Source organism: Gobio gobio (assembly GCF_949357685.1).
Source record: "Gobio gobio genome assembly, chromosome: 18".
NCBI classification, from domain to species: Eukaryota; Metazoa; Chordata; class Actinopteri; order Cypriniformes; family Gobionidae; genus Gobio; species Gobio gobio.
Window position 1 is genome coordinate 39,956,734 of NC_137111.1, and position 16,362 is coordinate 39,973,095.

Sequence of the window (16,362 nt, forward strand, 5' to 3'; positions counted from 1 at the left end):
CTAAACCGCTCGACTCATTTGGATTAGTTTTACGATCTCTTTATGAACTTTTAGAAGCGTCAAAGAGTCGGTTGCATAGCTGTCTATGGAGGGACAGAAAGCTCTCAGATTTCATCAAAAAGATCTTCATTTGTGTTCCGAAGTGTCTTAAGTGCCTTTCCATTTGTGTCTTATGGGTTTGGAATGACATGAGGTTTAGTAAATTGTCATTTTTGGGTGAACTATCCCTTTAACGTATAGAACGCAAGTTGCCCATGCAACATTAATCGCATTACCATATTACAGCATTTGCTCGCTCCACATTCCCACACAGTTTTGTACATATTTAGAAATAAACCTTTCCAAACACAAGGTTGCAAATGCACAGGTGTGGAAGAGTGTTTCAGTCGAGAGCGGCTTGAGTGGCGGCACTGTCTGCAGTAGGTGGGCAGAGTATTGCAGCACAGCTGGTGTACTTCAGTATTTGTGCTCAGAGTGTGAAGGTTACTGCTGGAGGAGCTTCTGTTTGAATAGACTCCTCATGATGATGGGTGACTGAGAACACCAGCTGAAAGGATGTTCCATTTCCACTACACAAGCCTCTGATGAATGCTCTGGATAGAAGATCAGCACTACAATCTGCATTCAGTTTCAAATTTGAGTTGAAAGCCAACATTACCTAGGAATCAGTATGAAACTGCGCCACTACCAAACATAAAACTAACCAGGTAGCCAATACACAGTATCACAGACAAAAACAATGTCCCACAGTCATGAACAAACAGGGAACGTGAACTTCCTGAAGGTAAATTACACAATACTAGCAGCATTGAGGAAGAAAAAAACCCTGAATCATGACACAGTTTTACATGAAATACATATAGCACATGCACATTTTAATATCAAATGTGAACCTCACCTTTTGAAGGCTTGTTGGATTCAGTTGGGTCTTATCAATCATTTTTATTGCAACCTGAGAAGGAAAAGTGTTTGAAAACTTTAAGTGGGTTTTTAAGTTCTCAACTTAAAATGAAAACCTAAACTATTATTCAATTATATACACTGCCATTAAAAATATTAAAGTCTGTAAAAGTTTTTAACGTTTCTGAAATTCTCTTATGTTCGCCAAGGCTGCATTTATTTTAAAACATTAAAATCATTAATATTTGTGAAACATTACAATTAACATATATATATATTTAAAAATGTATTCCCATGATGAAAAGCTGAATTTTCAGCATCATTACGCAAGTCGTCAGTGTCACACGAACCTTCAGAAAATATGTGGATATGGTAAAATGTCTCATTATCAAAGTTGAAAACAGTTGTGCTGCTTAATCTTAATCAAAGAATCCTGAAAAAAATGCATCACTGTTTTTAAGTACAAAATAACGGCAGTTATTTGAAACATTATGAATGTCTTTACCATCACTTTTGATCATTTTAATGCATTCTTGATGAATAAAAGTATTAATTAAAAAAAAAAAAAAAAAAAACGTACTGACCCTTAACTTTTAACAGCAGTGTATATACAAATATTCCATAATCAAACATGCACATATAGGAGTGTGGAAAAAACTTTTTCCAAATGACAAATTTAACATGCTTTTCATTTTAAAATTACAGCATGGCTAAGTGATCGTTTTATATCATATATTATATTTATATGAAGCATTTTTTCTGTTCATCTGAGTTTTACGAAGTGTTGTAAATTTTAAAAAATTCCAAAAGGAAACACGAGAGCAGAAAAGCTAACGTGTCCGTCTCTGGAAAACTCCCATAGAGCCCCACTGTGTGTCAGGAAACACAGTCATGACTTCTGACTCCTCACCTCGCTTCCTGTGAGGATATGGCGAGCCAGTTTGACCTTGGCGAAGTTGCCCTTTCCAATGGTTTTTAGCAGCCGATAATTCCCAACAAGAGGGTGCACATCTTCCAATCCTGAGCCAGAATTCCGGTTTCGACCACTTGACCTCACAGATCGAGAGGTCACCTCCCCTCGGCCATGGCCATTCGTTGTATGCTGTTAGAATTCAAAACACATGTAAATTACAAACAATAACAACAACAAAAAATGTAAAACTTAATCCCTTCCGAAATTTCCAAATTATATTTTCAGTCTTAATAATATTATCCCAGAATTTGCCCTCCAGAAATGTACAATTTCCACCAGTCAAATAAAGACCAGGGGGGTATTCCAGAAGGCAGGTTATGGGACATACCCGGGTATGTTAATGTTAAAGGGTAAATAAGTGGATATCCTCAACTTTCGGTTCCAAAAATAAAGCAACTCTCTGAAACTAACTGTTCCAGGGTTAGTTTACTTCAGAGGAGTTCGGCACATGCAGCTATTGATGAAGCTCCAGTAGGCGTGACAGATTGCACACAATAATAATAATAATATATATACACATAATAATATATACATTTCAACCTTTTTTAATAGTTGTGTTTGAGTCCCTCAATATGTCACTGTATGTCACTGTCACTGTATGATAATTGAAATGAACTGATGACATCAGCGTTTTTTCCAGAATGGCTATACAGCTGAATAAAATTATGCTGCATTATTTTCCTGTTTAACACTGTAAAGCTGCTTTGAAAAAATCTACATTGTTAAAAGCGCTATTTAAATAAAGTTGACTTGACTTGACTTGATATACCTTAACTTTCAAGCAATGTGTAAGCAAAATGACTAAACATAAAAAATAAAAATATACAGCCATATTATATTTGCAAGCACAGACTTATTTAGTTTAACCAGCCTTTCTTGTTATTATATAATAAGCATCAAACAAACAATATAGTTCTTATTCACAGTGATTAAAGATTAAATGATTTAAAAATTATAGCACAACCACCAAATAGATGGTGATATGGCTAAGTATGCAAATAGCCATTAAACAAAAGAAAAAAAGTGTTTTTAGTCAATTCAAATAAGTAAATTCATCTTAAATTACTTTAAACTAAAAAAAAAATTACAAATTGATATTTTGTATTTTGATAAGCAATGTAAAAACTACAATATGTTGCCATTTAACTTATTGATCATATATTTTTTTACAGTGAAGAAGAAAGGTCGTTTTTTAGGGTCCATTTCCCTGATGAGTTGTCAATTTGTCATTCTGTTGAGAATGTCTTGTGTGTTCACCTTGAACATATACTCTGGGTTGGACGAACTTACTCCCAGACGTGTTTTTGGAACCATCGAGTAAGTAAGGTGTGGGTTAATCAACAAAAAGTTCAGGGTATGTTTGATGGTAAGATAACCTTGCTTTCTGGAATACCCCCCAGGTATTAGGCAACAACAAACACAAAGTTCCCAGTCAGAGCAGAAATCACTAATATTGACTCCACCCATGCAGTCAGAAAGCTCCATTAGCACAGTCGCATCCATCCTCACCCCAAATGACCACCACGGTCACAAAATAAAGTTATACCATGAGTCGTCTGCATTTACATTTAGTAATTCTTTCCTTTCTTTTAAAAAAAAAGTTAAATCAAACCAAATCTTAAATCAAAAATACTGATCAGAAAAAGAAACAAAAAGCACAATATAAGTTAATTCCATCACTCTAACATTTCTCAAGGTATCGTGTAACCTTGTGACAGGACCTTTGTGACCAACATACACCAGGCTACAAATTACAGTGAGACTAAGTGCATTGTTCCATTCAGAGGTCACGAGTGCAACAGGATGATGTTTAGTAAGTCAGTGTGTCTCATGTGGTACTAACACCTCTGTATGTAAGGGTATGCTGACACTGCTCTACACAATGTTCCCACTAAATCCTGCATATTGTCCCTGACGCCCGACTTGACTGTTATCCACAAAGCTCTGCCTAATAGATTATAAATCCACCAACACTCTTAACGCTTGATAATAAATGTTATATAACATGACCACAGAAATGATCCGACCCCCTGCGATAAAATGCAAAGAACGATCTTGAATAAAGGTCACTTACGCTTAAGCTTGAACGATGCCTCATATTAGATTGCGATCCTCTCATTTTTGGGTTTGCAAGCTAAATGACATTGAACCAAACAGCCCTGTCTTTTCTATGAGAAGAACTCATCAATACTCGCTTATCCAGCAACACCGATACTGACGAGCTGCATCACTGCTGGAGTCTTTTTGACACCCTGTGTGTGTGTGTGTGTGTGTGTGTGTGTGTGTGTGTGTGTGTGTGTGTGTGTGTGTGTGTGTGTGTGTGTGTGTGTGTGTGTGTGTGTGTGTGTGTGTGTGTGTGTTTTGGGGCGGGTGGGGCTGAGTGGATGGGTGACTGAAACCTCATTTGACTTAATTTCCTTTTTTGTCTCCCATCAAAACTTGATTAGAGCGTTAAAATATGTACATTCTGGTAAGACTATAAATATTAATAAATGTCAATAAATAAATCATAAAGAATGGCATTCAATCAGATACTGAACACACAGAATCATCTACAGAATCCTTTGACTTAATATGTGAACAACAGTGAGCACACAATATTCTCAATTCATAAAGAGCAATTCATACATATTTAGAAAGCTAGAATGATAGACAGACAGAATAATTCAGATAAATAGACAGAACATTAAAACAATAGATCGATATAGACAGAACGACAGACAGAACAATAGATAGACAGATAAAGTTAGACGCATGGATGAGGACAGACAGACAAAACGATAGATAGATAGATAGATAGATAGATAGATAGATAGATAGATAGATAGATAGATAGATAGATAGATAGATAGATAGATAGATAGATAGATAGATAGATAGATAGATAGATAGATAGATAGATAGAACTGGACAACAGACATATAGAAAAATGTAATGGCAGACTGAAAGACAAAAGGATTGACAGAACGTTAGAGGGACTGGATGACAGACAGACAGACAGACAGACAGACAGACAGACAGACAGAGAGACAGATAGAGTGAAAAGTGAAAAAAGCCCATAACTTAATGCTCATTATTCACAGGCACCTTTGAGGGGGACCCGCATAAGCGCGTGTGCTCATGTCACCTTCCCTCACTGCTGACGTATGAGCAGTAACCTATAGGACAGACTGACGCCAATGCGCAATATCTGCATCCTATTGGCGCATTAAACACGCAAACCCACGCACGATCACTCACTAGTGTGCAGGACGTTAACTAATCAAGCATATGTTGCACTCATTAAGCAGAAAAGCAGCCAAATTACCGATACCCTGGACCCCATGCGTCACTTCAGCCTGGTGCCCCATCTGTCCAAAGACTGGCACGGCACCGCTAATCCACTTAAAGCACATAAAACACGGCATGGGATGCGACACTGTCCTTAATTCTGGAGCTGAATGATTTCAGATCATTTTTAACCAAAATCGCTGTCTAGTTAGGCAGCTCACTGGATGTTGAGACGCAGCCAAGCATACATTGCGACGCGACGAGATCAAATAATACACCAATAAGTGAAAAATCAACAGGGTTGAGTCAGTTCACGGCAGTTATTATTGACTATTAACCAGATACTACAACATAAACAGGCTACTTACGTTTTCAGCCTTCCGTTCGTTGACGGTGGGCAGGGGGGCTCTTGTTGTTGACATAGTGTTGATGGAAAGCTGCTTTCCGGGAATTACAATTTAAGCAGCCGGTTTGCGGTGCAACGAATGGGTGAATATATCTGACCGGTTACACGATTGGTCAATATCATTGATTTGCTTCTAAAGCTGGTAACAAAGTTGTTAAAAGTTTGGGAGAAATATTCCGGACGCTCGCGGACGTTACTGCGTTTTATTACCGAGTACACGCCATCTAATAGATCCCTGAAAAGCGAACGAGACCGGTTAACTTGTGCACTACTAAAAACATAATACTTTCAGGCCTGGCGTCACTGTCTGCTTCATATTTCGGATGTCCGGTTCAAGTAAGAATAGAGAAAATTGCACTTCACGGGGCCTCCGCTGCGATCTCCCCCAAAGACAATTTGCTCATCAAACGATCCTCCAAACGGACTGTCCGGTACATTCACCGGTAACAGCAGCAGCGGGGTAAAGCGGGTGATCACAGGCGTCGGGGCCGCGGGGAAGTCACGCTCGTTGACGGTTCCATTCCATCAGAACAGCCGCGTCTGTCGCCTTTAGTTCAAAGCGAGATCCAAGATGGCTGCCCAACAGCGCAGGAGTTTCGAGCCGAGCCCTGAGCGAGACAGAGGAAGTGAGGAAACAGACAGATCCCTGTGTTCATTGGAGAGCGCCGCATCCCTCAGGGAGCTGTAGGTGTTCATATGGAAAAAAGGGGGAAACTTCGTCATACCATAACAACTGTGGCACACCCTATTCAATTGAAGTGTAATTTCACCATGTATGGTTTGACCGGTTTTGACACATGAAGACAAAGGTTTTCAATTAATTGGTCAGTGTGTTTCACTCCACGATGCACTTTTGAGAAATATCATTAAAAGTGTTGTTCACAGACCTGAGATGGAAACTGTAGATTTATTAGTCTTACAGAAACAGCTGTTTTGTTCTACATGGAGCGGGTCGCCCCCTTGTGGTCGCCGCCATGTTGAGATCTTATTACCAGGTATATGAACACAAAAAAAGCAAACCAAACAATAATAAATAAAATAAAAATATCTATCTCCGATTGTATGTCTCAAGGGAAATAATCCTTATGATATTATTTTTTTTAAGATTATAACGTTATTTATAATTAAGGATATTAAATGGGATGTAGCTTAGCTGAAACACTAGCCTTGCTAAAGTATTTGCTTACAAATCTTCTCTCTCTTTTGCACAGACACAAAACATTTAAATTAAATTGATGAATAAAATTAATGTAATATGTTTTGAGTGTTCTTCCAACTTTGTCAGTTAAAGGTACATACGGTATTCATATACGGGGGGTGGGGGGGGGGGTGTTATGTAGTGAAAGTAATGTTTATCTATTTAGCCTTAAAGTTGTCAACATCAAGTTTATCTGGAACATGAATTTCGATTGAAAAATATGCAAATAAATCATTTCATAACACCATTGCAACACCACATTGTTCATTTAATTTGCATATTAAAAAAATCAATAAAAAAAATTCCTGGTTTCATTTGACATTTTAATTAAATGCCAAAAGTAAATGTCATCAAAAACAAAGGGGCTCTTACAATGGTGGACTTTGGAGGAAAGGGGCAGTGCCCAGACCCCTAAAAGATTGGTGATTGGTCAAAAAAAGGTTGAGAACCACTGATTTACAGCTGTATGACAGTTTAGAGATGAATCATCAGTTAGATGCCCTGATGAATTTTGCCATCTAGTGGCCATTTTAGGCTTGACGTTTAACCATAAGTAATTATTCATAATAGATAATGGATAAATGTACTGCAGGACATCTCAATAGATGTCCTAAGAACAGCCTGTGTACTTCCTAGCCCATCAGAAATACTCTCTGCCCGAGTTACTGTGCATATTGTGGATGTGCATGTTTGTTTGTTTTTAGGAGGGTACGGTTTTGGTGAGAAGGCATGTGGTTGAATAGAGTAATGAAATCAAGTGATGCTATTTAGTTAAGAAATCAAAATAGTCAATATAATGTACAGCAAAAAACTTTATTTTATGATTTCAAGAAAAAAAAAAATCAGATGTACAGTACAAGCAAACCCATGAATCAAAGTCAAGCTTACAATACAACAAAATTGCTCAATATAGACAATAAAGCTCAAAAGTTCTTAATACTTTAGCAGCAAGTCAATGAAAGAGCTATATTAAAACCATTCTTGTAAATCAAATATAAATCAAGGTGAAAGTGAGACAAAACAAGTCTGGGGCTAAACAGGAGGCCACTGTGATCCATTTGATCATTACAACAGGAAGTAGCAAGGTTTCAAGGTGGCAGCTGCTGTTTCACTTGTCATTTCTTTAAATGGCATCTATATCAAGGTCGTCTTCCTCTTCTGCCTTCTCTGGCTGAACGGTCTCCACCTTCAGCTCTCGAGCAGAGGAAGAGTACACAACCTGAAGACCAAAGAGAGTACAAATGAGAAGGACGAAGAATCAGAATAAATCACACAAGCATTTCTTAACCTCTCTCTAATAGTAGCCCAGAGAAGACTAATGTAATTACACTAATTGCAGTCCCAGGGCTCCTGCTGACGTTTAAAATATAAAGCGGTTTCTCTAATTTACTACAGACTAACTGTGATTTGTGTACACGCACATATACATACAAAAAAAAGGTTAGAATTGCGAGATATAACCTTTTAATTGCGAGAAATAAAGTCAGAATTGCACGTTTTTATATCATTGCTATTTCATCATTGTTAATTCTCAGAACTTGTGAGATATAAACTCACAGATGTGAGAGTCAGAATTGTGAGACAAGTCGTAATTAGGGCTGTCAACGAATATTCTAAATTCGAATATATATTCAAATAGTTTTTAAAAAACGAATTTCGAAGGTGAAAATTAATATTCGAATAAATAAAAAAATGTGGGGAAAAAACGCCCGCGGTAGTAGAGGCGTGGCTGTCTGCTTTGCGAGTGGGCGCGCTAGCGCGCCTGAAGCCTTGTGTACTTTGGCCCGTCTCCAGAGCGCGAGTCCACGCTGACTGCACGCGCTCCTCCCCAAACGGACGAGGCGTTTATATTTGACGCGTTCGGCGTTGTGCTTTTCTTTGAAACGACAGATGGCGACTCGGAGTAATTGTTCTATAAACTATCAGGAAAAGCGTCGAGAAGAAGTGGGCTAATGTACACAGGTGACGATATTTATTTTAGTACACTTCACCGAAAACCACACTACAAAAGAATCATGTAAAACAGATCAAAATAAACCTTGATATTACTTGTGACATGAGAACAAAATGTATGTAGAAATGTAACGTTAACTAATACAACTCAATTTATGATATCTAAATGTTTCATAATTTCACTAAACACTTTAGTGAGTTTTCACTTAGTTTCACTTTTCTTTATTAAACTGACTTTTTTATGCTTTTTTAGGCTCGTTTTATAAATATAAGCAACTCATTTGTATGTGCAAACTGGACCACCCTTACTTTGCATCGCCCGCCACAGGCTCTCTGTCTGCAACACGCGAGACCATAACGGAGAAATTAATTTTGTTCATTTGTAAGGACATGAGAGCGATCAGTGTCGTGGATGAGGCGGCTTCAGGGAGTTCTGTCAAGCAATGGAACCGAGGTACTGCCTGAATAGATATTGCATGAATGAAGGATAAATGCACTGCTTCCACTGGTTTGATTATTTACCGTTTCATGTCAAAGAAAAGTTCCATGTTTACCACAGCACAGCTCGCTCGGAGCGTTCAATAATATGCTGTAAAACTTATATTAATATTTGTTTCAATCACTGAATGAAGCCTGCTATATTTTGGACAAGAGTCGCGACCTTAAATTGCTTGTACAAAACTCTTGATCAGCTCTCGAAATGTGTTTGTTCATTTAAGCCGTTATGCGCAGAGAGCGTGAGGGCGAGAGAGAGTGGGGTCTGCGGTCTTTAGCCATTAGTTGATTTACTTGTTTTTGTGTAGGTAATATGTTGTCAAATATGTTTAAACTTAAATAGACTACCTATATAAGTAGTTATGTCTCTTTGTATTCATTTGTCCTGTTATTGACGTAATGCGCGTCATTGATAAAATGCGCAACCAGATGTTCGAATAGTTCGAATATTCGTGCTTTTTTTAGAGGGAATATTCGAACATCATTTTTGAGCAATTTTGACAGCCCTAGTCGTAATTACCTTTTTTTATTCCATGGTCGGAAACAAGCTTCCATAGGTTCAAGTGTTAATGAAACCGCTACACTACATTCTTGAGAAACAGCTGAAGCCTGAGAAACAACCAATTCTTCCAAGGCCTGAGATAAAACTATACAGCTATAGCTGGATAAAGGGCCTTCTGTCCAATCTGCTTATAAATAAATTGAGCTAATCCAAGAGTTTCAAACTGTTTAAAAAAAAACGGGGATGAAATTACCTCAACATTTTCATCATCTTCCTCCTCCTCTGCGTCACTCCCTTCACTCTCCTCCTCCGCCTCCTTCAGCCATTTGACAAAGGGAGCCGCCTTGGCATGGATCTCCTTGGCCAGCTCCTTGGAAACATACTTCTTAGAGGCCTTAAAACAAAAACAAAGGCATATTATTCAAGATTGATAATTCATAGGAAACTTATTTCATGACCCTGGCCTTATAAAATGCTGAGTTGTATGTAAAATTGTGAAATGCACACCTTCTCTGCCCAAGCGAGAATAACATCCTCCTCCAGCAGGTCTGCATCATAGAGGTCTTTGAGAATGACGGCCACTCGTGGCAGCAGCTGACCTTGATGAAGCTTCACCAGACACTCAAAGCCTCCCAGCAGATACTTCTGAGCTTTCTTATCGTTGTGGCAGAACTGCAAGAAAGGAGAATCTGGCACTTTCAGCACTATGATTGTGGTAAAACTATGTACATTCATCAAACATAAGCACTCTCTTTGTTATCTTTCGCAGACACAAGCATGTTGAGCTAGATAAACGGTTTAAAATGATCTACTGATGAAAAAACAGCTTCATCTTCATTTATCTCAGCAGCAAGTGAAAACTGGTAGATATCAAAGCTGCTGATTCAAAAGTGTCATGACTTATATTTAGCATGGCTTTACACCATCATCTCAGCTTGTAGGCACATCTCAGTGTCCTGCTATAAATATTCATCTATCACTAGGCCCAGATGGAAACTCTTATTTTTATTTTCAGAGCCAATTTTCAAATTTTGGGCGTAAAATGTATTAAACGGAGCTAAGAGTAACTACACTCAGCTTAAGCCAAAATAGTGAATAAATTAACACAAGTGACAGGGGTGTTCCAATTAGTTCTGTATATGCAGATCCTGTGTGGGCATGTCTATCACATTTAAAATGAAAACTGGTGGGGGTTTTTTAAAGTACCCGCAGAAAGTGACGTGTGTATTTCTTGATTTGGTCTCTAATGTTCTCGTCAAAGAGCAGTTCAGTCAAGATGAGCGGCCCCATGGCTCTCACATCCAGCCTTTCTGCTTCAGCCAGAATCTCCTTATCGGCAGAGCCAACTGCGCCACTCTCTTTCTTTTGCTGAGTAGAAAAAGAGTGAGATGTTTGCGTCCTAGTAGCATTAATAGATCTTTGCTTATTTAAACATTCATGTTCATTTAAATCTAATACACAGACTTAAGGTAAACTACCACTGAAAAGTTTAGCATCAGTAAAATGTTTTGTAAAAGAAATTAACTCTTAATCAGCAAGGACTTGGTACAATGATCTAACAGTAACAGCAAAGACATTTATAATGTAGCAAACAACAACATTACTGTTCATACTGTATTTCAAATCAAATAAGTGCAGCAGAAGAGAACATCTTTTTACAAGATACAAGGACATCATAAGAAAATGTTTTTACACTAGAAACAGAGTGGCATTATTTACTTTGACAAAGTTGTAGAAAATGTTGACCCTCTCCTCCAGGGGTTTCTCCAGGGGTTTCTCCAGGTCCTCGCTGAGGGTAAGGTTCTTAGCATGGTCACTGATCTCCTCCATACGCCGACGCTGGGCCTCCTCTGTTGTTTCCTCTGCCCAGTCATCGTCATCTTCCTCACCATCCTACACATTACGCATAAACACACCCTTCAATGCACTGGTTACAAATTACTTTTAGTTTTTTTTTTAATTCAAGGCTATCTCTTACCACAGCATCTGGTGCATCGATGTCGTTATGGTTCCCAGCCTCACCACTCCCCGAGCCATTCTCCTTATCCTTCTTTCTGTTTTTCTTCTCTTTCTCCTTCTTCTCTTTCACACAAGTGCTATCAGTCTCTGCATTTCAAACAGATTAGCTCTTAAAAATTGAGTATATAAAGCTTATATGAAAAGCTACAATTAGAAATTTAAATGGAAAACAAAGCATTCTACAAACATAAAGCATACATTTCGGATGCTAACAAGTAGATGCATTGTAACAGCCCACAACACAGCACCAACTCACCTGGTGGGTTTTTGAGGATGAATGTGCACAGTTTGTGCCGGGTGTCCAGCATTCCCCGATTACCGCAAGCCTTGCAAGCGCTTCCGATGGTCTGCTTTTTTGGGTTAATATGCTGCAAATTAAACATCAGATAGTATGAGGATCCTTTCTGAAAATAAAAGGGTCTGAATTGTTGACCCGTTTAATTGTTAAACTAAGGTTTCGATTTTCACTTTTTTGGTTGGCAGCATATTTAAATATCAGCTGAAAATGTGGAAAGTTACAGAAGAAATTTGCTATTACAAGTAATTACAATGGTTTATTTGAAATGGCGTAAGGGTTTACTGGCATTATTAGACAAATCAGAAGTAGTTTCTCTTTATTTTCGCCAACCCCCCCAAAAAAACATACATAGTTTTAACACCTATAATTTTGTAAATTAAACTGTAATTAGAGCTAAATAAGCTTAACGGCCACAATAAAAATTTTAAAACTAAGTTGAAGTACTAAAATGACTGAATAAAATAAGTTGGAGCTAAATAGAAATATTAAAAATGATAAAGACAAAAGCAAATTAAAACTAAAATGAAAACAGAAAATATAAAAATGAAAGCAAATTAAAATTATGAATAAATACTATAATACTTAAACATATAAACACGCATATAATTTGTTGAATAAAATAAAAACAAAACGACTGATGCTTTCACAACGGTGGATATATTTTCAACACTTGCGTAGGCGTTATGAAAGTCAAAGAACAAAGTTAAGTGTACTGAACATCACAAACCAACTGCCCTTGCCCCAAAAAGGCAAAAACAAGTTAAAGTACACCTCAGAATGTTCTCCAAACACTATCTGACCGCAAAACTAAGTAAACAGAATCTTTAATTTTTAACCATGAGAGGATAAACCTCTTTACAGCAGGCAAAAACCCTGATTATCAACATACCAGGTCAGTCTCAGGATTGTCACATTCGGAGCAAAGCACAAATTTGCGGATGAATCCATCCAGCATGTCCTGCAGTTTGTTGGCTTCATGGGATCCGTTTACGATGTAGCGGTCATTCTTAGCATCAAACTGAGTCTGCGCCCCCAACTCACAGCCAAAAAACTTAGTTGGATCTGAAGAAATAACAGAGATAAAAAAATTTAAAAAAAGATCATAATTGTGTTATAATGAAACACTACTGAAATAATAATGGATATGATATAACTAATTGTAAAAACAAACTTACAGGTTGGAGGCCTATTCAGTGCCTTTGCAACATCGGTCATGTTGACAATGACCGTCTTGATTCCATTCCCTTTGCCTTCCACCTAAACGAAATTGACAAGAGGGAAAACATTTTTAATCTTCTCCAAATTAATATAGCATTGCCAAATGCACACATCTATAAGAGATAATACTGTAATGATTTCAGCATACAGTAATAATAATCACAATTATACAGCATTCAGACAAAAACAAATCTCTTGGGTACCTTGGCAATCAAACGGGGCATCTTGTAGCGGTAGAACTGGTCCGACACATTGCGGTTGACGTTGAGAGACATTTTGAGTGATCTGAGGCACTATCAGCAAGATAAGAAGATCTTGAATGGGATTTTTTGGGTATCTTCTGTCTGGAGAAGAGGGGATGACATAAACAACTGCAAGTGTGCTCGGTCTCTGACATGAAAAAGATCTTGCCACAGAGGCTGCAAACTCCTTGCTCGTGGACTAGGTTTCCTCCGCTCGCGTTCCAACAGCTGCGCAACAGCTCTGAAAAGCAAAGTGAAATACACTATTATACAACAGTTATTTCCACTCCTTTAATTAGATAAGTTACTTGGCATTCCACTTGGTGACACAAAGCTTGATGCATTGGGTTGTTCTGGAAGCCATTTTGTAGGCAGAAGAGATATACAAACTAACTGGACAATTTTTTTATATTACAAAATCAAAGCCGTGCTGATATTTATTTAGTACAACAGCACTATGTAGCCCATTCAAGACTTGAATCAAGACTGTGACCATATTCCTTTTTGTGACCATTTAGGAAGTCATTTTTTATTTCATATGATTTAAGTGGATTTATGGAATAAATCTATTTAAAGATTGTATTTAAGATCTATATTGATTTATTTTCAAATATACACATTCACTTATGCTTAATAATAAGCAAAAATGGCCGTTAATGGTCATTGTCTCATCACATTCAATAATTACATAAGTCACGTAAAAACAAAACGGTCTGTCTTTTAACGTTTCTGCCATACAACAGTTGTCAATTATTGTTTGATTAAATCTAAAGCTTGGCACTGGAACAAGCCTGTTTGACTGACATTGATTTTGACATTGACAAGCTTTTTGAGCCATGAGGCAGACCAACCTAAGGATTTAACTTTTTGACATGATAAACAGAGCGGTGCAGCATCAAGATTATTAAATATCGGGGAAGATCCGATTATTGGGCGGGGAGACTTGTCAATGTCTATGGTGGTTAGGGTAGGCCACAATAAAACTTTAGAGTAACTATAATAAATTACTTTAAATGTTCTCTCTGGCATCTGTTATTACAGGAAAACAAACTTCTGGCCGTGGAAATAAAAAAAATATAATAATTTAATAGAGTCCTTGATCAAGACCCTAGCTACACACGTCATCGACTGCGTCAGCAGGTTTAAGTATGACTCAAGCCAAAATGAACACGTGGTGAGGAAAAATTTAAGAGCTGTAAGTTACGTGACAGAACAGATTTTCTGATACCAAATAAATGTAAAATTACGATCATTACGACGTAGTATTGTGCGCGTGTACATTGAAAGTACATTAATCGATTCCAATCCAGAAACCGTTAAGAGAATAAGAAATGTTCAGAGCCCACATCAGTGTATTATACTACTGCCCTTTTGATATGCGTTTATAAACGATATCTATGTACGTTAAGCTACAGTCCAAGGTCGATAAACATACACATGGTTAACTTACCCGCTCGAGCTCAACCCCCTCTGCTATTATTTTATATCGAAATAAACACGTCGAATACCGACGACAACCCTTAGATAACCCAAAATGATTTAAACACACCAACGACGCGTTTGTTTTAACAAACCTCAGAAAGAGTCGTAAAGTTGTGTGATCGTCGCGGTGGTGCAGAGTGCGTCACGTTTAGCGCGCAGCGGAGTGCGCAAAAGCACCATGACGCCATTTTGTTCCCCTCCGTCAAGCTAGTTCACACCCATTAGCTAGTTATAAAACACCTACAAAATACTCGTTTCAAAGTCACAGGTACCCAAAACGCATTTACAATGTGTAATATATATTGAGAAAGCAGTTTATGCAAATGACCAACCGTGTACTCACCGTTTCCGTAAAATAAAGACATAAACACAACGCTAGTCGTCCACTGACGGAGTGAAGGATTGACAGTGGAGAGCCTGAAGATGTTGGGTCGTGATCCAAAGAATGTAACACGACACAACGGTACAGAGAGATTAAACCTGGGGAGTGCTGAGCGATGCAGCCGATCAGTCCAGGGGTGTCGGATTTCCGGAGAGAAGCTGGGTTAGAAAAAAGGCTAGGTTTGTCAAATGTAACTTGGCAACACACTTGCTGTGATACTTATAAAGCTAAGACGCTCCCAGCTTCGACATGACAAGAAAACAAACGGTTTTTCAAACGATTTTTTTTGGCATTTATTAGACTCAAACACTACGGATATATGTCTGAGACGTGTCATTTTGCCAGCATGTAGTGTTGGTTAATGTCATGTCTTACCTTTCCAGAACCTTCTTTGCTCCACGCAAAGGCAGAATGAGTTGTGAGTGCTGATGATGGGCGGGTACCTCGCGTGCAATCCACATAGCCCCGCCTACCGCAGTCATTCATTGGCTAAAATTCTTTCCTGTATTCAATTTCCTAACGCTCACTGGCTCCTTTTGACGTCAATCATCACTGAAACACATAATCACTATTTATTTCGGTTTACGTTCTTCTCATGTAACTAGCAATGGAGAATTATAGGTTATGTAAGTAAGCCTATTTGAGGCTTGTTTTTGCAGCAAAGAAATGTCTTTTAAAAACGTAATTTTTAAAGAGAATTTTGAATAAAAAATAGTAGGCTACAAATATTCATAGCAAAATTTAAATGGCTATGATATGGAATTAGGAATGAGGTCACCACATAAAAATCAGATTCGCAAAAGTTGCAAAAGCACCATATGTCTTTTGTGTATCATATGACATTAAAAACTTAGATTATAATTCTCAACCTTTTTGACTACCGTACACTACTGTTGTACACTACACTAAGATTATGTAATTATAAGCAAAAAAAAATACATTTTAAGATTTGTTGGGGCCCACCCCCTGGCCATTAACATAGCAAACAACAGTAAATAGTATGAACTATTTGTATGGTACTTGT

The 16,362-nt window shown here is 37.9% G+C and overlaps 2 protein-coding genes across 9 annotated transcripts in view; both read right to left on the bottom strand.

Annotated features, from left to right (window-relative positions):
* Window positions 1-6,152, bottom strand: part of mark3a (MAP/microtubule affinity-regulating kinase 3a) — a 39,193-nt gene extending 33,041 nt beyond the window's left edge. For 3 of the 6 annotated variants that reach the window (XM_079842735.1, XM_079842736.1, XM_079842740.1), the window contains exons 1-3: window positions 5,512-6,144; window positions 1,811-2,002; window positions 899-952 (exon numbers count right to left, since the gene is read on the bottom strand). In XM_079842735.1, the coding sequence (XP_079698861.1) occupies window positions 899-952; window positions 1,811-2,002; window positions 5,512-5,565 (300 nt within the window). In that variant the 5' untranslated portion in view covers window positions 5,566-6,144. Of the gene's footprint in view, window positions 1-898; window positions 953-1,810; window positions 2,003-3,947; window positions 4,184-5,511 lie in introns of those variants that run through there. The other 3 variants (XM_079842737.1, XM_079842738.1, XM_079842739.1) reach the window with 3 other exon arrangements.
* A 1,389-nt stretch (window positions 6,153-7,541) lies between these two features.
* On the bottom strand, window positions 7,542-15,795 carry LOC307142647 (eukaryotic translation initiation factor 5-like). 3 transcript variants are annotated; one of them, XM_079843662.1, is made up of 12 exons: window positions 15,714-15,795; window positions 15,300-15,496; window positions 13,436-13,715; window positions 13,190-13,271; window positions 12,904-13,076; window positions 11,973-12,084; window positions 11,676-11,803; window positions 11,417-11,590; window positions 10,904-11,065; window positions 10,205-10,369; window positions 9,951-10,091; window positions 7,542-7,966 (listed from the first exon to the last, which is right to left on the bottom strand). In XM_079843662.1, exons 3-12 carry the CDS (start codon window positions 13,505-13,507, stop codon window positions 7,871-7,873), a joined length of 1,305 nt encoding a protein of 434 aa, XP_079699788.1. In that variant the 5' UTR covers window positions 13,508-13,715; window positions 15,300-15,496; window positions 15,714-15,795; the 3' UTR covers window positions 7,542-7,870. The 3 variants fall into 3 exon arrangements, with proteins under 3 accessions (XP_079699788.1, XP_079699789.1, XP_079699790.1); XM_079843663.1 differs by lacking the exons at window positions 15,300-15,496; window positions 15,714-15,795 and adding an exon at window positions 15,049-15,160; XM_079843664.1 differs by lacking the exons at window positions 15,300-15,496; window positions 15,714-15,795 and adding an exon at window positions 14,925-15,073.
* Between the last annotated feature and the right edge of the window lie 567 nt (window positions 15,796-16,362).

Excerpts from the sequence above, each read along its gene's own strand:
- LOC307142647 (XM_079843662.1), bottom strand. The coding sequence starts at position 13,507 with ATGTCTCTCAACGTCAACCGCAATGTGTCGGACCAGTTCTACCGCTAC. Across the intron at positions 13,077-13,189 it reads ACTGAATAGGCCTCCAACCT|ATCCAACTAAGTTTTTTGGC; the intron begins GTAAGTTTGTTT and ends TTATTTCTTCAG. Across the intron at positions 11,804-11,972 it reads CATCCTCAAAAACCCACCAG|AGACTGATAGCACTTGTGTG; the intron begins GTGAGTTGGTGC and ends TTTGAAATGCAG.